Source organism: Choloepus didactylus, chromosome 2 (assembly GCF_015220235.1).
Source record: "Choloepus didactylus isolate mChoDid1 chromosome 2, mChoDid1.pri, whole genome shotgun sequence".
NCBI lineage: Eukaryota > Metazoa > Chordata > Mammalia > Pilosa > Megalonychidae > Choloepus > Choloepus didactylus.
This window is the reverse complement of record NC_051308.1, coordinates 231,343,812-231,367,656: the sequence shown is the minus strand read 5'-3', so window position 1 is coordinate 231,367,656 and position 23,845 is coordinate 231,343,812. Positions and strand designations below refer to the sequence as shown.

The window sequence follows — 23,845 nt, the reverse complement described above, 5'->3', positions numbered from 1 at the left end:
AACTTCGAGCACGGGGCCTAGCATATAGAAGGCACCTGATGAGTGGTAGTTGACAAATGACAGTGATAATAATGAAGACCTATATTCAGATCAGTTTGCCTTCCTGCCTTTAAAGAGGACATCTGGCCCTTCCATTGGGTCTCAAGTGCAGATCCTAAGATGCAGGCCTTGATGCTGGCCTATCAAAGAACAAAAAAGCCTGCAGAAGAGGGATGACACCTGGCACAAGGGGCCAGGCAGGTCCACACCCTCACACCAACTCCAGGCCCAGCAGCTATACCTGGAACTTGTATCCCTCCCTGCAGATGCAACACGTGAGGCCCGGCTCCTCGATCAGCTCTTCCATCTGTTTCAGTAGTGCCGTCTTGGTCACAACCTGGCCCTTTTCATTTGTCTGTAGGAGGAACCCCAATTGGCATGTCAGAAGGGAGTTTCCACCCATCCTCCCACCATAGCTAGGGTACACTCAGGAACAGGGCTGACCTCCACATACACTAACAGGACTCCTGCATCGAAAAGAAAGCCTTTAGTTGCCTTCTAATGAGGGTGAAGGTCCCTTGTTCAGAGATCCAGATTCTACTGCTATTTCCTTGTCGTATAAGAACCATCTGAAGAAGAGGAAACCATCCAGCTAGAATCCAGGCAAGGTGCCACTTGCTACCAAGAAAGCCCCTGTTCTTTGTGCCAGCAGTTCCAATCCCGAATGCCAAGGCAGTTGCATTACGATTCATTCATAGGACTTTTAAAACTGCTGACAATTGAGTTTGCTGGTTTGAAGAAGGCTCTTTTTAGGACTACTGCTTCCTTCAAGATCGGACAGTGAAAAGAACACAGCCTTTCATTATCAAACAGACCTGGGTTCAAAATCCTTCACTCGTTTATTAGTTATGTGTCTTGGCCTACTAAACTCAACTCTTGGCCTCAAGCCTCAGTTATTTCTTCTGGAAAATGGGTTTATCAATGCATAGAACCATTAAATACAATTTTGCAAGTAAGGTGCCTAAGCACAGTGCCTGGCATATAGTAAACCCTCAACAAGCAATAGTTATTATTGCCATTTTTAATGTTTATGTGACCTTGTGTACTCACTTAACCTAAGTCTCTTTTGCATAGTGGGCAATGATAGCCATGCCTCTGAAGGTTGCTGGGAAGATCACTGAAGATGAGCATCTAGCACGGTGTGCTGCACACCTAGTTCCTTTCTCTTCCTCTGTCCAGCCTTCATCTTCACCACCCCCAGCCCCAGACCTGTCCTGATGCCCAAATGACCATGCCATGGCCATCTCCTCATCAACAGTACTAGCAAGAACCCGGGAACTAGGGGAGGTGGCTTTACCGTCATGCCCAGGGTGCCCAGAGCCTTCTGCCTCATGGCCATAGCCATGCGCTTTTTCTCAGCACGGGTCTCCCTGCGGGCTGCATCAATCTTCTTGTTCACGTCAGGGTGTTCCCGTAGTGCCTCTAGCAGGTTCTCTGCCAGAGTCCCAATGCCCTCATCACTGGACACCTGCTCCAGTTTATGCAGGTTTGTGATTGAGTCCGTTCCAATCAGAACCTGCCAACAAGAGACCAGAGGGATACATGCCTCCAATTATGAAAAGAAGCATTCTTCCCAGGAGCATGATGGTTAAAAAAAAAATCAACCAAATGTACATAATCTTATGTGATCTACTCAGTTTCAATCAAATCCTTTGATTTCTCACTTTAAGAGATGCAGACAAATGGAAGATGGTTTGGCTCTGTCACTGGTCTTTGACAAGTTACTATGCTCTTTAGCTTTAGACTCTCCATATATAAAAATGGGGATATTGCCAGGTAACTTGAGTTCTAAGCTTATTATGTTGCCTTTGGCCAAATCACAACTATTCCTTAATTTATCCAAATAGAAAAGAGAGATGTTACAAGAATATGGAAAATAATGTATGTGAAGACTAATACGTAGGGGAAACTGTATTTATCTCCATTAAAAAATACTAATTATGGCCATTTCCACTAATTCAAACAAAAGTTTAGAGCACTAGAGATTCCTTATGAGTGAGATATAAGGAAGAATTTTTTACTGTATCCAAGTAGCCACATTTTTTTGGAATGAATTATCTGAACAAATGACCAAAAGACAATGTGGAACTCTATTCAACGTAGAACATTACAGAAAGAAACAAATGCAGTCTTAAAAACTCTTAACACTCAATATTTAAAAATATAATCCAATTAGAAAATGGGCAAAAGACATGAACAGATGTTTCACTGAAGAAGATACACAGATGGCCAATAAGTACATGAAAAGATGTTCAACCTCACTAATCAGTTGAGAAATACAAATTAAAACCACAATGAACTACTACTACACACATACCAGAATGATTACACTAAAAAATAGTAACAACATCAAATGCTGGTAACAATGCTGAGAAACTGATTGTTCATACATTGTTGGTGGGGATATAAAGTGGTACAGCTGCTCTGGAAAGCAGTTTGGCTGTTTCTTGTAAAACTAAATATGCAACTACAACACAACCCAGCAATTGCACTCTTGGGCATTTGTCCCAGAGAAATGAAAACCTATGTTCATATAGAAATCTGCACATGAATGTTTATTCATGAGAGCCAAAAACTGGAAACAAATCAAACATTCTTCAGTGGGTTTTTGGTTAGGCAAACTGGAACATCCATTTTATGGGGTACTACTCAGCAACAGAAAAGAATGAACTACTGATTCATGCAACAACCTGGATGAATCTCCAGCAAATGATTCTGAGTGAAAAAAAGTCAATCCCAAAATGTTACATACTGTATGATTCTATTTATATAACATTCTTGAAATGACAAAATTATAGATATGAAGGTTACTAGTCATTACAAGGACTTAGGGATGGGAGTGGTGGGGAGGGAGGTGGACGTGGCTCTAAAAGGGCAACACACAGGACCCTTGTGGTGATGGAAATGTTCTGTATCTTGACTGTATCAATTATCAAAATATCCTGGTGTGATAATGAACTATAGTTTTGCAAGATGTTACCATTGGGAGAAACTGGATAGTGGGTACACATGATTTCTCTGTACTATCTCAAAATAAAACTTTTAATTAAAAAAAAAAAACAAAAACACAGCCCTGGCCACCTGTCTGGGGTCAGTTAGGATCTGTGGGGGGCAACAGACACCTCAGCCCAGCAGGGAGAAATCAGGAATGAGCATCAGAGTGGAATGGGTGGGCCTCCCTTAAAACAAAGTTTTCAGGTAACTGAGGTAGAGCAGCAAGCGATAGTGATGATATTACAAATGTCACAGTGACTGTGGCCAGAAACAAAACTGCTGCTCAGCAAAACCTGTGAAATAGCGAAACCCCATTTAAGAATCAGTTTGAATGAGGAAATCACAAATATAACTTAACCCTCCCAGCATACAAAGGAATGAACTAAATGTCACCTGAGACTCTCTTCTACTTTTGAGGTCTTATATATTAGGGCAAGTCACATCTTGAAGCTAATTGAGATGGTTACATTCTTTCAGTCAGTGACAGATGAGGAGAGTATATGGTTTCCACACAGTACCTGTCCTGTCTCCAGAATAAGGGCCACACGCATGCCGGCTACTCACCTGGGTGGCAGGGTGTTGGATGGCCAGGCCCCGAAGAAGCCGCAAGATAAATGGCAGGGCTGGGCGAGATAAAAACTTTTTCCAGATATCAGCATCCAAGCTGCAAAGCAAAGGAAGACTTAAAAGCAGACCAGTGAAGCCAGGGTCACCTAGAAATCAGTTCTCCCTTATTTTGGCTCAAGCTCCCAATGCTTGTTTAAATGTGACTGTGCTGATTTTAATCTATTTTGTTCCCCACAAATGCCATGTTCTTTTTGATCCAATCTTGTGGGTGCAGACTCATTATGAATGGGATCTTTTTATTAGATTGTTTCCATGGAGGTGTGACCCTGCCCATTCAAGGTGGGTCTTGATTAGTTTAACTGGAGTCCTTAAGAGAGCCGACAGACTCAGATGCTTAAAAGAAGCTGAGAGAGAGAGTTTGAAGAGGAGCTAAAATATGTAATCTAGAGTTTGCCCCTGGAGAAGCTAAGAGAGAAGAAAGCAAGGACTCAGAGAAGCTAAGACAGAAGCCCAGAGACATTTTAGAGAAAGCCACTGGAATCAGAAGCTGAAAGCAATGCAACATGGGAGCAAAGGACCAGCAGACGCCAGCCACGTGCCATCCCAGCTGACAGAGGTGTTCGGACGCCATCAGCCTTTCTTCAGTGAAGCTATCCTCTTGTTGATGCCTTAGTTTGGACACTTTTATAGCCTCAGAACTGTAAATCTGCAACCTAATAAATCCCCTTTATAGAAGCCAATCCATTCTGGTATTCTGCATCCCTGCAGCTTTAGCAAACAGCAACAGCGACATTCCAAGAGTGCCAAAATGAATCATAAAGGACCACTAAGCTCAGCTGAGAAGCTGATAAAGAAATGAGTATTTTAGATAGAAACCAAAGAGATGCCATCCTTTTTCCATAGCCCCAAGGACTCTTCAGTGGTTGAGGGGTCACTCTGATAGGGTCCAGAAGGGAGACCCTGAAGAGGGCAAAGGGAGCACATAAAGCTTTATGTTGAGAGGATAAGGAAAAAGGAAGTGGAAAGAAGGGAATGCGGTCCCTGAGGGAGGTGCTTCTTACTTCTTGGCAGTGGGGATGTGCTTTTTCATATAGTCAAGTGCACTCTGGGTGATTCCCTTCTGGAGAATCAGATCCTTCAGCTGATGCCCATTGCTATTGTTCTTGATGCCTGCTGCTATCTTACAGAAGCAGTCCAGGAAGACTTTATCATCGCCACTGTGATCTTCATCATACCTAGGAAGAAAGAGCAAAGAGTCCAAGAGTATGAAAGAAAGAACAAAAACTGATCATGTCATTTCTTGGATTAACAACCTTCAACAGCTTATAGGATCAAGTCTAAATTCCTTAAACATGACATAAAAGACCCTTCTGATCTGGCTCCTGCCACTCTCCTTCTTACTGGCTATGTCCCCCAAACCTACAAAATCCTCTTGCATGCTCATGCTTTGGCATACCCCTTCCCATCTCACCAACCACTTCACTTGATCTGTCCAACCAATGGCTACTTTGACACAACATATTTTACTTCTTGACCACCCCCACCCTCAACTAGACTGGGCCCCTTAAAGGCTAGTACTGACCTACAGTAGGTCTTCAGTGAGTTTGTTAAAAAAAAAAAAAAAAAAAACTAATACAAATTCACTTGATTCTTCCTTTTTCTCACAGGACTAGTTAAGGATTTTTATCAGGACCCTCACTTAGCTGCATGAAATCCAAGCAACATACTTATCAAAGCTGCAGTATGGTTTGAACCGCTCCACCAGGATCTGCATTTTCTCCACTTCTCCAAATGACAGGTATGGGATAATGCGAAGCAGGCCCTGGAGCACGCTAGGGTTGGAGCGAACAAAGGTGCTATTGATCTGGTCCAGGAGCATCACAAGTTGATCTTTGTCACCCGTCAGGAGGAGGTTACCCTGCAACAGGAAAGAGGATGGAAGGCCCATTAATGGGGTCAGGATTTGGGCTACAGCCAACTTCTGACCCCAAAGGTCATCTACTCCCACAAGAGCCATCAGAAGTAGCAGCCCTTGAGGAATAATAAACAGTGTGATATGCACTCTACTTGACAAATTAGTTTCTCAGTTTCTGTTTCGGCTCTATTAATACTCTCAGGGCATCAAAATACACGCATACAAACCCCACTTTCCCTGCCCAAGAGCATGTAGGCTACATGATATTCATTCGGTCACATCTCTATCCCAGAACATTAGTACCCCAAAAGCATGGGAGAAGGCATGGGTGCAATAATGGGAGAGAAACTGAACTGGGAGATGGATGCCTGGGTTCTAGGCCTGACTCCATCAGTAACCAACTATATAATACTGAGCAGCTCGCTTCATTTCTTTGGGCAAAGAGTTAGATGAAGGCTCCTGTCAATCAGCTGGGACATGCCAAGATTCCATTAGTGAGCTGCTTTTGAGCAAAAAAATATCCTTAGCAGCTTTGTTTCCACAGAATCCAAAGATTTCAGGCTTCAATGCAATGATGTCAACATTAGTTGAGTCTTGCTATTCCTTTGACCTTAGCCAATTCAATCATTTTCTGTTGAGCTCAGCTAGACACAAATAAATCTATAGCTACTAATGAGACAGTGCAGGTTCTCGCTATGTACCTATGCATGGATGGACTGGGTGGGCCCCTACTTACCTTGTCTTCACTCAGGGGCTCAGCATTGGACTCATCTAGGATGATCTCCATGATGCTAAGCACCTGCTCAGCCACAGCTGCACCCCCACTATCCTTGCTTTCTTGCTCAGCTACCAGGGCCTGTAGAAGGAGACCCAGTTATTCTGGGGATAAAGCCACAGCCCCTCAATGCTGTTGGGATAAGCCTAATTCCCAGAGACTCTGTATGTATATGTGTGTGTGTGTGTGTGTGTGCTGAGAGAGAGACAAGTCTGTGTGTGTTTGTGTGTGTGTGCATGCACATACAAACAAACCACAGACAGAGAGGAGACTTTTGAGACAGTGAAAACATAATGTTTCAGATCTCTTCCTTGGCTTGCCTGAGGAGAAGAGCCCTACTTTTCCATTGGTGGGCAGTCTGGACTGTTAGGAACTATCTTCCTTTTGTCTCAGATCTGATTTTCAGGGAAGGGACAAAGAAGCTCTTGTGTGCCATGGAAGGAAGCAGTAGGGAGGTGAGCCAGTATAAAGGAGCAGCCTAAATGACCCAAAATCCTCTGTTGCAGTACAGCCCAGGCAGGTGAAGGGCTTGAAGAGCCCACAGATTCACTTCAGCCCAGAATTCAAATGTCTTTCCCCTCTTCCCAGGACTTCCAAGGTTAATTTTTATCACTTGCAGCCCACACTCTTTACCAAGTTTAGAGTCCCCAGCATGACATTCAAAGTGTTCATTTCCAACTTGACCAGCTGCTGCCGGTTGACTTTCACCTTCACGCAGTAACTGAATAATTTCAGCAGCACCTGACAAGAAAATCAAGTCAAAACCCACAAGACCATGTGAGAGCATAAGGAGCAGGGACAAGCAGGAAAAATATCCCTAAGAGGGGACATGTGCAAACAGCAGGTGCTCCCCTTGCAATGTGAAGGACAGTAGGGAGAGGTGATCTTTAGAGGGCATAGTAAGATGGCTGGGATCTCACATCTTTTTTTTTTTTCTTTTCACTTTTTGTAAAAAAAAAAAGTTATTTCTTTTTAATTATAGTAAAATACGTATAACACATAAATCACTCTAATCATTTTAAGTGGACAATTCTCTGACATTAAGTATACTGACAGTTCTGTGTAACTTTCATCACTATCTAGTTCCAATGTTCACCCTCCTAAACCTAAACTCATATCCATTTAGCAATAATTTCCCCTTCCCCACTCCCACCACCACTGGTAATCACTATTCTGCTTTCTGTCTCTATGAATTTGCTTATTCTAGTTATTTCATATAATATAAGTCATATATTTATCCTTTTGTGACTGGCTTATTTCATTCAAAATGTCATCTTCGAGGTTCATCCATGCTGTAGCGTGCACCAGCATTTCACTTCTTTTTACAGCTGAATAATATTTTATTGTGGGGACATACCATATTTTGTTTATCCATTCATCAGTTGATGGACACTTGGGGTGCATATCATTTTAAATACCAATGTTTTGCAGAGTTAGCTCCCATGAGTGGGTGTATCTCCACCATCTCTAAAACTAGTAAAAGTGACACTAATCCTAATGGAAAAGGTGTTGTCATGGGGAAATGTCAGTACTGACTCAGCTTCCAAACCAATGGCAAGCAGAATGAGGCCAAAGCTCATGGCCTGTGGGAGCTCACCACACAGGGTTTTCAGGGGCTCCACAGGACACTGCTAAATTCCTGGTAAATTACAATCCCAGTGTGAACCAGGCTAAGTCATTTAAAACATGAGCTCAATAGTATCTGGTCTCATATCCCCGGGGGGTGAAAATGATAGTGTAGAATTTGTGATGCCTTTGGAATCCTCTAAGCCTTACCAATGAAACAGTCAGAAGAACATCTGAACAAAATCCTACAATATGAGAAATGAAAGGGTTATATTACAAAGTCCATTAAAAAAAGAAAAAAATCAACATAAGTACCACTGTTTGGGAAAAAACAATCAGACACTGGTTCCATGGGTGACTAAAAAGATGTCAAGGAAGGCTGCCATCACACTGTTTTTGGGGACAGTGTGCTGGGGCTGGGACAGGGGGTATTGCCTAACATGTAGAAGGCTTGATCCATGGCACCATGCTGCCCTCTAGGGTTAAATGGCACAACATTTCCAAAGGAGTCTCTCCCAAAGCCAGAGGGCTGGTCCTGCCTTGCTGGCCCCCCACTCACTGTTAGAAGATGTCGTCCCTGCTTGAAATCCTTGATCCCTGCCAGTCTGTTAAGCATGCACTCCAGGCCCCCACACTGGGCCATCACACCAGCCATCTTATACACCTCTTCTTCATCCTCTTCTTCATCTGGGGGAGAAGGCAAGTCAAGCAGAAATGGAGGGGAAGGTGAGGTTGGGAATAAAACAGCCCTCTTTCAAACATCTGTTTCCCTCTCCCATATATCCAAAAAAGAGGTAGCCAATAAAAAAGACTGGATATTAAACTGCACTATTTCATTCCCAGGAGCTTTTTAAAGGTTCGAATTGATTAAAATTAGTAATTTACTCCAACGTTGAAAAGAACAAGCACCACCACCACCAACGATGAAGAAGAAAAAAATTAAGCCAAAAAATAAATCTGAACGTTGGTTGTTAATTGTGTTTTTTCCCTAAAATTGGCTTTTTCCCCAATTCCCAGAGGTGCCTGACTCAGGTCATAGATGCCTCATCTCCCCCACACTTTTGACACAGAGGTACAAGAGAACATTTGCCAAGAATACCCCCAAATCCCAGACATGAACCGCTCTTTGGTCCCAAACCTCAAATCCACAGTGCCTCGTCTGTGAAAAGAGCCATACCTGTGGTGGAGTCTAGGGACTCGATGAACTCCTCGGTGGCATCACCCAGCAAACCCCGCATACGGTAAACAATCCTCATGGGCTCTCCCTGAGCAGAGAAAATTGGGGAAAGGAACTTGCACACATGCCCCAAGGAAAATGCAAAGGACCCAGGGCCTGGTCTTGTTTAATGTCTCAGCATATGGAGAACCATTATTTTTTGACAAGGTCTTAAATGGAACATCTCCTAGAATCCAAATACACTACAATTCACTTAGGGGAAAGGAAGCAAATTTTACTTAGTGTCTAGAACAAGCCAGGTGTTGCGTGAAGCACTTTACAGGCACTATTTCATTCATCTCACTACAACCCTATGCAATACCTATGGCAACTATTACTTATTGAGTGTTCACTCTGTGTTAGGTCCTATGCTAATTAAGCACTTTATTGTACTCATCTTTGATATAAGGCTAATCGCTTGTTCAAAAAAATTAGATCTATAAGCCCAGATCTAATTCTAAGCTCATGCCTTAGTAGCAGAAATTCTCTACTAACCAATAGGACCACTACCCAAAGAATCAAGACCAGCAAGGTCAATAAGATCAAAGAGCTCTGATTCAAGACTCAGGAATCAAAAGCAAGAAAAGGAAATGCATCAATCTTTTGCCTATGGAGAACCTGAGGTCTTTATATAACCATACAACAAGGAGAGGATTCATTCCAGTTTCTTCAAGATAAAACTTATAACCTTACTAAAAGTGATTAGGAGCAAACCTTTCATAAATTAGAAGATCAAAGTGAGTTTAGTAAATGGGAGGACTATGAGAGTCCAATATATGCCAGGTACTGAGCCAGGCATGTTACATATTATTGTTATTATTAGTTTTCATTTTTGAGATGAGAAACAGAGATTCAAAGTAAGACTACATGAAATTCAGTGGGAAAGGAGGCACCACACTAATTCAAACTGTCTGCCCCCAAGCCCATGCTCTGCCTAAGGAGAGAGAACCTGGAGGAAGAGATCCTGTCAGAAAAGCCAGTTTCAGAGGTAGTTATTGTCCATTCAGCTGAGAAAGCCAAATGGGAACTCCTCCGAAAGAGAACAGCCATAGACTATGGACAGAAAGAGAAAGAGACATAAAAACACAGAGCAGGGTCTAGTCAGTAGTAAATGAGATTGGCTGTTTATCAGAGAAATGGAGGACAAAGTAGAGAAGGGCAGTTAATGAAGGCCTAAATAAGAAGCTCCCACAGACTCTGGACTTTGCCAGGAGAACCTCCGTCAGCGGAAGACACACACTAACGTAAAGGAGGAATGATTCACGATTTCTCTCTTGCCCCGTAGCTCAAAAAGGGAGATGCCAAGGATCCTTAGGGTTCTATGCTACCACTTACAAGGATGCCCACAGAAGCCTGGTCTCACTTGTTTCCATGCCTCAAGGACTATATCTCTATCATTCTTTTTAAATCCTTGATTTTTATTCAAGAAACATATATATGACCAAACATTTCCCCTTTTAACCACATTCACATATACTGTTAATTACACTCACAATTTTGTGCTACCATCATACAATATTTGTCCTCTTATATCTGACTTATTTCAGCCATGTTGTCACAGGAATCAGAACTTCATTCCTTTGTATGGCTGAGTAATATTCCATTGCATGTACATACCACATTTTGGTTATCCATTCATCAGTGGATGGATACTTGGGCTGCTTCCATCTTTTGGCAATTGTGAATAATGCTGCTAAGAACATCAGTGTGCAAATACCTGTTTGAGTCCCTGCCTTCAATTCTTTTGGGTACATACCTAGTAACAGGATTGCTGGGCCATATGGTAATTCTATACTTAGCTTTCTGAGGAACTGCTAAATATTCTTCCAAACCAACTGCACCATTTCACATTCCCACCAGCAATGAATAAGTGTTCCTATTTCCCACATCCTCTCCAGTGTATCAATTCTCTTTTGATGCTAAAATGTCAGATAGGTTGGATGGCTGGTCCCTCTGCTAAAAGTGCCATATCTACCCAACTGGAAGTAGACTAAGAGTAAACAGTGACGAGGATTCCCAGTCCAGTGGAAGAACAGAAAGGAGAGAAGCAAAAACAAAAGGTCAAAATGTAGAAATAGTACACTTCCAGTTTTGTTTCATAACCTCCACAGAAATATTTGGGACTAAATATAGAAAAGCTTGCTGTGCTTCACTGGTGTATTAGTCTGATGTATTTAAATTATTTATTTAATTCATTTACAAAGCCCTGATAGAAAGAAGAGACAGGAAGGAATGGGAAAAACAGAGACAAATGGAGACGTAGACAGACAGTACCAAAGCAGCCAAAAGGACCAAAGCACTAAATTTCCTTCATTTCTCTATTCCCTGCCTTAAGAAAAACTGCCTGCTTGAGTTTCAGTTGCTGAGCTAATAACATAGAAACTACTAAACACAGCCACTAGAAAACTTCTCAAAGTGATCAGGTGCAGAAAAAGCTGAGAATTAATTTCAGGAGAGAGGTGCCACCCTAAAAAGGGTTCGAGACAACAAGCATTCCCCTCGAGGTGCTTCCTCTGACCCTGCCTAGCCTCTCATCTCCTGGTTTGAGCCTGCAAGCACAGCCTGTGCTGAGCATGGTTAGACAACGTTCCTCCTCTCCTGAACCTCTTCTACCTTCACTAGTGAGATTCTTCAAAGAGGACAAGATGACTAATTTTCTCCATACAAACCACGAATGGGGGAAGTTAAGTTCTTCTATGCTGACACCAGCTGGGTAAGTAACAATTAACAACTGCTTTCCTGGTACAAATCTGTACAAGCCAGAAAAGTAAAACCATACCTCCATGCAAGAAAACAAGCACATACCTCATTCGTAGTACACCAGACTTTCTTGTAAACCTCAGCCACAGGAAGGTCCAAACTAATGATTTTATTGTTCACTAGAAGCTGAATAGAAAAGTAGATGAAGCTGTTATTCCAAATAATTATAAGTCAAGTAAACTTTAAGAAAAAGGGCACTTTATAGCAGTGGTCCATAATTTTTTGTCATGGACATCTCTGTGGACTGGCCTTCTCTAAAAAAAGATGCACAGATGTACAACACACAGAATTTTGTGCATAATTTCGGGGATCACAAACATCCTTAACCCAAATCATGGACTCCAGGTTAAAACCTGCTGAGGACCTTCTCCTCTCCTGAGTCCTTTTCAGGCTCAGCACCACAAAAAGCGATTTCACCCAATATGCTTTTTACCATGTATATGATAATGACAGACCCTAGGTTGTGTGTCAGAAGGTACCAGATACAGGGCCAGAAACCTGCAGAGAAGCTAAAGTGCCAGTATTTACGGAGCTCAATTAACTTGGAATCACTGAGTAGCCTCTGCCAGAAGCAATAGCAATAATAAAAACCTTTCACTACTACAACCAATAGCCACTAATCATTGCTTATTCCATCCCATTTAGGTGGCAATCATTTAGTCCCAAATGACAGATGAGGAAGCTGATGCAAGCTACAAAGGAAAGGAACTAGGATTTGATCCCAGAGCATGCTCCTAATTACTGGGAAGCACTGTCCCATTCTTGTTACCTCCATCCCACTGTCATCCTCCAGGAGAGCCACCAAGTCACAGTCCTGGCAAATCTTGTTCTTTATGTCCCTCATAAGTGGCCCAATGCCTGGCTCATTGCTGCTATACGGGTTCCCAGGCATCCTGCCCTGTAAGAAGTCTTCTTGTTGGGGATCCTTCTCCAGGGTCACAAAGAACTCAGTGACTTCATTCTCCTCCTAAAGGACAGAGAGAAGGATTATCAGAAGGGATGGCATAAGAATACGAGTACAGGGATAGCAGAGACCTTTTAGATTTATAGCATGCTACCTGTTCAGTGGACATGAAGCAAACACACCAGACTCATCAAGCCCCTTATACATTTAACGATACAGAGCATAAAAAGCTCAGAGCTGATGTAATTCAAAACATTCCAAATGTAATTCAAGTAGCGTTAATATCAAGCACCTCTTCTGAAATTCAAGAGTGGATTAGGAGAGAAAGCATAGCAAAGCAAGCAGACAAGGAGTAACATGGGAAAGCTGTATTACTGAAATAAACAACGTGTTTTCCTTCTGCTCGTTTCACGCAATGCTAACCAATCTGGGGCCAGATGATTTTATCCATGATGACCCTAAAGTCAAAAAGAGAGTCCTCTCTATATTAAGTAACATTCGGGTATACCCAGCCCGAAGGATCTATCATCATTAATGACGACACGGGTGTTTTTCATTCTTCCTCAGTAACAGGATGGGGGGGGGGGGGCGGTCTTTGGATTATACATACTTCTATACAGCTCAGGCTAGGGAAACAAATTCACACATACACATGTACGCACAAAAACAAGGGGTGGGGGGAAGAGAATGAAAATTTCTTTATACTCTAGTTTAATACTGCTTCTTTCATAGCATGTTGGATTGACAAGCATCAGGATTTTGGTAATGGGAGGTTAGACCTAGTTATAAAAAAAGACTGTTGATCTTGACTTTGGATCTAGGAAATAAGATCAAGAAAAGTCATTTAGATTTTCCATCATCATAAACAGGAAAATTATGAAGTTGTTCCTGTTTTACATCAGTGGATCTTCCTAAAATGTTAACTAGATGGTCCACAGCAGGTAAGATTCCCCATGGTCATAATAAATCATCAAAAGACTTCATGGCAAAATGGCATGTACTGACACCTCGAGAGCCATGGGAAGCCCCACACAGCTTACAGGATAAATGATGCTGCAGAGTCTCTCAAAGATGAAGACAGGAGTCCGGTAGTCATCCAGATTGTAACGCTTGGCTGTCTCAATGCACACAGCCATGAAGGCCTTGGTTTCTGATTCTGTACCTGCCAGAAATCAAAATGGCCAAGTCAGTTAGGAAAGAGGTTCACACACAGAATCAAAGATGAGACAAAATGAAGTAACATCATTGAAAAATTCCTTCTCCATGGTAAATCTTTAAATGCCTTATAGGGAAAAAAAAAAATCAGTATTTCAATTGGAAACTTGATGCTGATTGGTATTATATTCAGACAACATGCAATTTAAAATCTTTAACTCCCAATTCAACACACCGCATCATGGTTAGTTGTGTAATGTTTCTTGCTACCCCTATGGATTATAACCTCCTTAAAGAAAGGGACTATGACTTACTCAACTTAGCATCTCCATGTTGAAAACAGGCACTCAAAAAATATTGAACAATAAACCTAACTTTATTCCAGTCAAATCAAAAGAAATTTACAGTTTTAAACTTCAGCCTAGAAGACGAGGTAGATTTTCCTTTATAAACTAAATATACAGCCTCAAGTTACATGAAGGGAGAGACACATGGTCTTTAAAAAGGGCTACCTGACAAAGTCACAAACCAGCTCAACACAGCATAAAGTAAAGGGATCAGAAAGACTTCCATTTCTGGCAATATGGCAGACTAGGTTCCCTGACTATTTCCCACCCCCCAATCCCACTAAAAAAAAACTAAAAAGGCTGAATAAAAATGTATCAGTGAGTTGGCACACTCGCAAAGAAGAATCAAAGGCAAAAAACTAAGAGAAATCAGGAATCCAGGAAGATAAGCAAACCCTGAAGCAGTTTTTGCCTTGGGCTTTGGTGTCCATAATTTGCCAGGATTTGGGAGCTGGATATAAAGCTCAAAATCTGCCAAGGTGGGAAGTCTAACAGGGGACTCCTCTCTCACACACACATAAATCTGGCACCCCAAAAGAGCTACACCCCTGGCATATGGGTCAACTAGAAAAAAAAAAAAAAACTGAAAGGAAAATGTCTTCTCTTGAAATTTGGCATTTAGAAGAGGGAAGAAAATCTCTTCCGAGAATGCATAACAAGTGGTGCCCTCATGGGGTTTTGCACCTATCAGGTGGGAAAAACTCGAAGCTCAGAACTTAGTTAAAGGCGGACCTGGGACAGGTGTGCCCTAAGATGCTTCATATAAGCAGTTATAAATCCACTCTGGAGGAATCCAGCCTGTCTTTGAACGGGGCCCTGAAGAATTTCTACAAACAGACCCCCAAAATAATAAGCTCACAGTCTAAAATAACAAACTACAAAAAAAAAATAAGCAAGAGCCAGAATAACAAACAGGGGAATCAGATTCATAAATATTTCAAATTTTTGAAATATCAGACACAGAATATAAGTGTGTTTAATATGTTTAAAAATTATAAAAGGGATGGAAAATGTGAGTAAAAAACCAAGAGACTATAAAATCTGTATAAGAACTCAATAAACTTATTACACATAGGTAAAGAAAAAATTAATTGAACTGAATGATAGTACTGAAGAAATTATCCAAAATGCAGCACAAAAATACAATGAGATGAAACATAGGAAAGAGAGGTTAAGAGACATGGATGATAGAGAGTGGAATTTCACTAGGAAAAGAGAGAAAAGGGGCAATTAAAGAGATAATGGCTGAGAATTTTCCAGAACTAATGATAAGGCACCAGCCTGAGATCCCTTGACCTTTTTCTTCTCTGTGAGCTCAGCACAAAAAGTCCAAATGAACTGAGCCCAGCTCTGGAATTTTACAACTCCAAAAAACAATACTAAGAGAAGGGTTTCTCTCCTTGAATCTGGGGAGATATTTGTCAACCCTCCTCTGGCTCTGAGAAATGTGGGGAAATCAAACTAATGTGCTACCCAGATCCAGAAGGGGTACCTGAGTCTCAGGCCCTGGGACACTTGGCAGTGCTACCTGTGGTCATGTCCTCCAGCATCTCTAGCAACATGTCCTGGGTCTCATCGATCAGCTTCGTCCTCTGCACCACCAGCTTTCGCAAGCACAGGTATCCATTCAGCACAGTACCCACCAGGCGACTTTTAAAGTGTCTTTTGATAGATTCCACCTCCACAAAGGAGGAAAGAAGGCCTGTAGGAACAGAAAAAAAGTTGCTGTGAGAGTCCTGGAATGATAACCTATGCAAGGAAGGACTGTGTCTTCTAAAAGATTATGCATGTCTCAAAAGGAGGGAGAATCTGTCTTGGTGCATGCCACAGAGCAGGAGTTCAATGAACCGAACTGGTCAGCAGAGATCAGGAACACAAAAGAAAAACAAAGAGAAAAATGCAGTGCTTATGAGATTCAGAGTTAGAGTTCCGCAGCTCCGAAAGTCAGCTTTATTCCATACAGCAAGCGTTAAAGAAGCTAAAAAAGAGATCAGATTTCAATTAGTGATATGAATGAAACAGACTTGGTTAGAATTAAGGTAAATCAGTATACAGGGTAATAGATGATACTGACCGTAGTTTAAAACTTCAACTTCTGTGTGAGACCGAAGCAAGATGTTTATTTGGTACAAAGTTTATATTTTCTGTAGCACACTATCTAATTTAACCTGTATGGTCAGTTTATTTAAACAATATAATTACATGGAACCTAGAATAGGGAATGAGATCTTGTTATTCCGTACAAGGTTAACATAATACCCTGATACATCCCAGAATATTTTGTGCAGAAAATAAAAAAATATTTGCCAAGTACCCTTGAGGGACTGGGGAAAAATGTAGAAAGACTATATTTCCCCACTTCGGGAATTCCTGATATTCTCTCAAGCCCTTGATCTTGGGGCCTGCCCTTATGAAACTTATCCCTGCAAAGAAGAAGCTAAGCCTCCTTACAGTTGTGCCTAAGAGTCACCCCCAGAGAACCTCTTTTTTTTGCTCCAATGTAGCCTCTCTCTATAAGCCAACTCTGCAGGTAAACTCACTGCCCCCCACCCCCAACATGGGACATGACTCCCAGGGGTGTAAGTCTCCCTGGCAACATGGGACATGACTGCTAGGGATGAGCCTGGCCCCGGCATCATGGGATTGACAATGCTTTCTTGACCAAAATGGGGAAAAGAAATGAAAAAAAAAAATAGTTTCCCTGCCTAAGAGGTTTCAATTAAGAGTCGAGAGGTCATTCTGGAGGTTATTCTTATTCATTACATAGATATTCCTTTTTAGTTTCTAGTGTATTAGACTAGCTAGATGGAAATACCTGAAATTACTGAACTGTAATCCAGTAGACTGGATTCTTGATGATAATTATATAACTACATAGCTTTTTCTGTGACTGTAAAAACCTTGTGACCGACAATCCCTGCGTCTAGTATATATTGGCAGATGAATAATAAAATAAAGACAAGAAATATATATAAATAATAGGGGGGGATAAAGGTTAGGGGATGTTTTGGGTGTTCTTTTTTATTTTTATTTTTTTCTTGGAGTATGAAAATGTTCTAAAATTGATTATGGTGATGAATACACAACTATCTGTGGATACCATGAATCACTGATTGCATACTTTGGATGGATTATTTGGTGTGTGACTATATCTCAATAAAATTGCATTTTAAAAAATACAGTACTAAAACATGCATATGTTCAATACAAGAGGGAAGAGAGTCAATCCCAGCACCAAAGGAACTAAGGGTCAGTCCCCAAAATACACCCAGGATGCCCTAAAGCAAGGGCGAAGCAGTTCCTCCTACCTGTGAGACTCTTGAGGGCATATCCCTGCTGCAGATCAGTGCTCAGGGTGGCCTCCTCCAGGGCCAGCAAACGGGCTATTTCCTAAATAGGACAACAAGCACGGTCAGTGTGATAGCACTACCAAAGAGGCCGATCACTCCCACCACAGCCCCGGGGCCTACAGTTCCAACTAAAGACACTTGACAGTCACCATTTTTTCATTCTAATGATCCTTCAACCTGAACCCTTACAGAAGTCCTTTCCAAGCAGCCAAGGACAGTTCCAGTGATGCGAAGGAAGTGCTCAAAAGTTGGAAACAACCTAAACGCCCCCACCAGATTGCTATATCCATATGACAAATATAAGGAAGTCACAAAAATAACATGTTCAACAAACATTTCTTTTTACTAAAAAAGAACACTGCAAAGTTTGTATCTGAGAAAGAGTAAAATGAAAGGAGAATGAGGGGGCACTCTCCTAGGCTATGTGGGGTAGGGTACCTTGGTAATGAGGTTGCCTACGTAGGGCAGGACCCCCCGAGCTGCCAGGTAGACTTTCCAGTGAGCTGAAGTGATGAGCTTCTGGTAGAGAGCCAAGTACTCAGCTGCACACTCCCCAGCGATGCTCAATTCATCTAGGTAACTGGCATAGAGAGAGGCAGGAACTATTAGAGAACTCAGAGCTGAGAGCGTGGAGGGAGCACTTCTGGGAAAACCCCAAAGTTCCTTCTTGGGAACTTCCCACACTTAGGAAGAATTCAGAGCATACAATAGGGAATGTAATGCCATCAATTCTAAGCATTTGGAACGATAAACACCAAAATATGAACAGCAGTTATCTGGGCAGTGAGATTACTTTTTTTAATTGAATCATTTAGAAGGCAAGTGTACCACAGGGCCTGGTGGCTACTAATGTGGGCTTTGGAATTAGACTGCCTGGATTCAAATCTTGCCTTACTATGGACAACTTAATTAGCCAAGTTAAGCTTAGTTTGCTGTGAACATTAAATAAGATAATGTATGCCAAGCATGTATGCACCCATAAGATCTCAAAAGACGTTAGCTGCTGGTGCCAGTGCTACTATTACTACTACTACTGCCACTGCTAAAACTCAGCTTTTTAAAACTGTGCTTCTGTGGCCTTCTGCATGGAATGGGATGGTGGTGAATGGAAGTTATTATGTCTATAACAGGTGTGCTTCCCATCACCCTGACCAAAAGGTCCTTTTAGATTCCACCCAGGAAAGAGGGAAAGCACTGGATGAAGTCTGACAACCCTTTCCATCCCCTTCCTCAAATGGTACCTGGTGAGGAGGTCGAGGACCTGCTGCTTGCGACTGGGAATGGTGGCTAGAGCTTCCACAATGGTACAGGCAGCCTGTCGTGCAGCCTGCGTTGCCGGGGTAAAGAGCACCTGCAGGACACAGGGGAAAGAGAGGCTCCTGGCTCAGATGCTGCCTGTCTACCTGGGCCCCTGGCAGGGCAATTAACTGCCACCCATCCAGGAGAAGTCCACTGGGCACCTCTCAAAGAATAGATTAAAGGTAAAAAATCACCAGCTAACCCAAGATCCAACTGTTGCAGACTATGGAAAGAGTTTGCTAAGAAAGCTTTCTTCTTCACAGAACTTTCCTTAGCAAAGACTTCTGTATTTTTTCCTTTTTGGAGAGAGGGGGGAGGGGGAGGCGCCTACCTATATGCTGAATACTTTCATTTAACGTAAACCAAAGAGTTCATATCTTAAGTATCAATGAACAAATGGATTCTCTCAAACAGCTTAATCCTTTAAAACATTATCTTTTTTAAACAAAAAGGAGAAAAGGATAGCAGGATATGATTGATGGAAGGAAAGAAGGGGAGCGCAGACACTGAATTTAGTTCCATTACGTAGTCAGGGAAGAAAGCAGAGAGCGTACTGAGTTTGATGAGAAGGGCAGAGAAAGTCCTCTTCTGGCCAGTCTACTATACTGGTGGCAACAACTAAGAACCCTACCTATTTCCTATTGAAAGGAAGCAAGAATAGCAACAAGAAAGAAGAGAAACCAGTGCAGACCTATAGGGAGGAGCAGAAATACACTGCTCAGCCTCTGGGAGCAGCGGGTACACAAGGGTGAGGGGCCCAGAAGACGGTTACTCACTTGCCGCAGCCAGTTGTTGTGCCTTAGTTTGAGATCCAAGGGGGAGGTCCTCTTTCCCCGACGACTCAGGAACTGTTTCCACCTCCACACATACTTCTCAGTCAGATAGAGGTGGCGGAGCTCTGATTTACTGGGGGATTTCCCATTGCCATCTATCCCTGGAATGCAAAGAGGTACAGAGACAGGTAAGTAAAAGAAAGTCACAGAACAGGAGAGCTGTCAAACCGTCAGGTCAGGGATAAAAGTGATGAACTTCCCAAGTCTTAGACAGACAGACACACCTCTGATAGGAAGGCACTTCTTCCAGGCTTCATAGGATGCTTTGGGGTCTCTTTTGAGCCACAGCTGAGCCTGGGCATGGATCTCATTGCAGTATGGCTTAACTGTGGTGAGGGCTTCGACAGGAACATCCTGGAGGAGGGCAGCGGAACAAGGTGAGGTAGCCTGAGAGCACACCTGAACCACGGCTCTGATATCATGGCACTGGCTCCCCAAGGGGAAAGGCAAGGGCAACAAGTTCAGAAGGATCAATCTCTTTCATGCCCAAACATGTGTTCTTGTACAATCATTCTGATCCAACTTAGCAACAGCATCTCCATAGTGAGCTTAAGGTCACTGGTTTTTACTGTGCAGGACAAGATGTAGCTGACATCCTACAGACAATCCTATAACCACACAGCTAATTCCTTTTCCAAGGCTGATTTGCAGTTCCCCAAAGCAAAAATCTTCTAGGGGTCACTGAGCAGTCTGCAGAATTTAAAGAACCATAACTAACCATAACTAGCCTGAATAGCTTCAGCCAGCAGTTCTCAAACTTACTGGTCTCAAGACCTCTTTACACACTTAAAAATGATTACCCCAAAGAGCTTTTGTTCAAATGGTTACATCTATCATATTTACATTAGAAATTTAAAAAGAAAATTTCAGAATATTTAATTCATTTAAAAATAATAAATCCAATACCTATTAACCTAAATAACATTTTTATCCTTTCCAAAAGAAAAACAATTTAGGGAGAAGAGTGGCACTGTTTTACATTTTTGAAAATCATTCGATACTGGCTCAGTAAGACAGCTGAGATTCCCATATTTGCTTCTGCACTAAAACTGTTACGATATGTTGAAGTCTCTAAAAAATACTCAGCTCACACAGATATGTAGCTGGAAAAGAGAAGAAAACTATAATAGCTTTTTCAATTAATTGTGGGTATTTTTCTTTGATTCTAAACCAAAATTCAGTAAGTGATCATTTCTTAAAGATTAGTTACAATGTGGAATCTGAAACCACATCTGAATTCTTCATGTTTTGTTACAATAAATTAATCTTTTACCCACGCATGATCTTGTAACACACATTGGTCATTTGGAAAATACTAGTTCATGGAGTTATGTATCAGGTTCATTTCATTCATTTTTCAAAAAAATATCCTGCCAAATACCCACGTCTGAAAAACCACAATTTGTTTCTCAGTCGTCCTTTCAAGTACTGTAGCGCCACAGAAAAAGCAGCTGGTTCAGCTTGCATTTCAAACAACCATGTGAGTGCTTATCCTCAAGATAATCATTATATTTTGGTGTGCAGCAGGAACTGTCTTTCGTGTACTTCCCATTCTGTCACACTGAATATTCAATAGATTACTACTTAAGAGTCAAGATTTAATAAAATGAGTGAATTTTACTACTTCATTAAGGATATTCTTAAATGAAACTGGCTTTTTTTTTTTTTTTACTGTAATTGCGGCAGTGAAGAATACAACTCCGTGCAATGTGACACCACTGCCATCTCGTGATACCACTGCCATCTTGTGCTAAGCACCAGCAGTCTTAGTCAACACTGATTCCATACTGTTAGCACAAATACCAACATTGTGAATAGGGCAAATAGTGTTTTAGTATAATTATGAAAACAATATTGACCTCAGACTCCCTGGGAGTCTTGGGAACACTCAGAGAACTGTGAATTAAATTTTAAAAACTATTGCTCTAGACAAAAACGGAGCAAAATGTGAACATCAACACTGAACTTCAGTGCTTAGAGGGTAACTGAGGAAATCTCCTTTTGCCTTACTTACATTGTGGGAAAAAATGACAGTAAAGTGGGGGTGGCATTTCTCTTTTCAATCAAGGACCAATTTTATTCACTGGGTATCAGCTCTGAGGGGAAATAACCCTTCATCAAAGGAAGGAAGGAGAGTGCCTCAGTCCTGTCTTTCTGAGGTGTGTTTGGGCAGATCAGCACAAAGGAAGCAAACTAAACTGCACAATGGCCAGCTTTCTCCCTAATCATAATTCATAGTACTCAGCACCCCCCCCCCCAAAAAAAAAAAGAACATCGTTCTCCACTGAGGGATGGTCCATCCGGACAGAGCAAGAATTGGAATGGCTCAAAGGCATTTGAGGCAGATATCTTCATATATTCTACAAGATATCGTCATATATTCTACAAGCTCATATAGGAAGTCAGTCTTGGCTTGGCAGTTATTTCAGGATAAAAACTTGGCTTTATTCATTCACTTAATGATTTACAACAGCTATTATATGCTAGGTACCACATTATGCACTAGACAGACAAAATATTAATAAGACTTAGGTCCCTGGATTCAAGGAGCTCACAGCCCGCCTAGTAGAGAAGTGAATCTTCTAAGGAGAAGCTCACAAGGTGAAGGAGCACATTCTAGACAAGAGAAAATAGCACACAGCCATAGCTGACATTTAGTGAGCACTAACTTCCAGGCACTGTTCTGGGCACTTTATCTGCATTAAGTCATTTATTTTTTGCAATGCTTTAAAGCAAAGACTGTCTCCCCATTTTAGATGGGGAAACTGAAGAATGTAACAAGGTAACTTGCCCTGGTCACACTGCTAGTAAATCGAAGAGCTGGGATTTGAATTCAAGAAGTCTGTCTTCGGAGCCTAGGCTTTTCACCACTGCACAATGTTGCATGTGCAAAGGCACAGGGGTAGGAAAGAGCACAGTGCTTTCTGGGAGCTGCAAGTCAAGTCATCTGATGTGCCCGAAGAAAGAGGCAGTGCTCCACTGTTAGCCAATGTGTTCTACCCTTTTGCATTCTGGTGTTTTACTCGACTTTCTTCAGTTTCTGAGAAACCTTCATTTTCAAAACTCCCAATCTCTCTCTGCGGAACTAAGGGAAAGGAAGCGTTGGTTCCCAGCCAGGTCAGGTGAGTTTGAGGAAAAGCAGACACCTTTAAAAGGTGGTGCCAGGTGTTGGCCAGGGGACGAGGTGGGCTGTAGCCCAGCCCTGCCCTCTTAGAGGCACCCCAGTACCTTGTTCTTCTTGCTGGTTGGTGCAGGCGGCTTGATCAGCTTCTGCAAAATTCGCAGGCACATAAGGGTAATGTTCTCCACGACCACTGGAGTCTTAATGTTCACAGCCATGAGGAAAAGGCTGAGGGCTGGGGGCGGGGAGGAAAGGCAGAGTCACCGTCACAGAGCACAGCGGCTCTGCTCCACTAGGGCCTGCCCAAGGGTGGTTTCCTCTCCGCCCCAATCTTTTGTTGCTGAGGACCTCACACCTGGAAGCCTCCTTTCCGTTAGCTGAAAAGCCCCTAACCTGACTCACCACAACGTAACCGCAGCTCCCAGCAGCTGTCCTCCTTTGAGATGGAGTCTGTCAGCAGCAGCATTTCATACTGAAGGCTACTTGCCTACAATGCCAATGGGAAAAAGCACCAGTAGAGAAGATCAGTCAGGGCCTGGGGGTTATGTCTAAACCGCTCAAAGGAGAGAAGAGATATGGAGACCCCTGTACTCCCTATGGCCACCCATTTCATTTTTCCCTATGAAGTTGGCTCTGGCCTGGGAATATCATTCAGGGATGTGAGCTCTGCAAGTGTGCTGCTCCTTCCTCAGTCATCACAATGAGACCAGAGAGGAGGCATAAAGGGAAAAAGGCAGCTTAGTGTCCACACAGGAGTGGGGAGGAGTCAGGGAAGAAGGCTGATTCTGCTCACCAGATCAGGATTGGCCCAGTGTCCCTTCAGGGCTGTGGAGACTTTGCCAATAATCAGGTCATTCATTTGCTGGGTGGCTTCTGGATTGTCTCTGGGAAGGCAAAGAAGTGCAGTCCTGTTATTCACAATTGGCTGTGTCTCTCCTTTCTGCCCAAAGGAACTCAAAGACAACGAAATCAATGTTTAAGGCTACCTGACCCCATATTTTTTA

The 23,845-nt window shown here is 42.3% G+C and overlaps 1 protein-coding gene across 1 annotated transcript in view; it reads right to left on the bottom strand.

Moving 5' to 3' along the window:
* The window catches only part of UBR4 (ubiquitin protein ligase E3 component n-recognin 4), a 146,560-nt gene that overhangs the window by 13,096 nt on the left and 109,619 nt on the right, over positions 1 to 23,845 (bottom strand). The window contains 21 exon segments of the mRNA XM_037828357.1: positions 281 to 394; positions 1,337 to 1,555; positions 3,598 to 3,697; positions 4,662 to 4,835; positions 5,328 to 5,518; positions 6,252 to 6,371; positions 6,924 to 7,031; positions 8,416 to 8,543; positions 9,034 to 9,121; positions 11,878 to 11,958; positions 12,602 to 12,799; positions 13,777 to 13,898; positions 15,767 to 15,940; positions 17,547 to 17,628; positions 18,027 to 18,168; positions 18,830 to 18,939; positions 19,664 to 19,821; positions 19,945 to 20,074; positions 22,949 to 23,076; positions 23,244 to 23,328; positions 23,635 to 23,725. Coding sequence (XP_037684285.1) covers positions 281 to 394; positions 1,337 to 1,555; positions 3,598 to 3,697; positions 4,662 to 4,835; positions 5,328 to 5,518; positions 6,252 to 6,371; positions 6,924 to 7,031; positions 8,416 to 8,543; positions 9,034 to 9,121; positions 11,878 to 11,958; positions 12,602 to 12,799; positions 13,777 to 13,898; positions 15,767 to 15,940; positions 17,547 to 17,628; positions 18,027 to 18,168; positions 18,830 to 18,939; positions 19,664 to 19,821; positions 19,945 to 20,074; positions 22,949 to 23,076; positions 23,244 to 23,328; positions 23,635 to 23,725 — 2,743 coding nt within the window.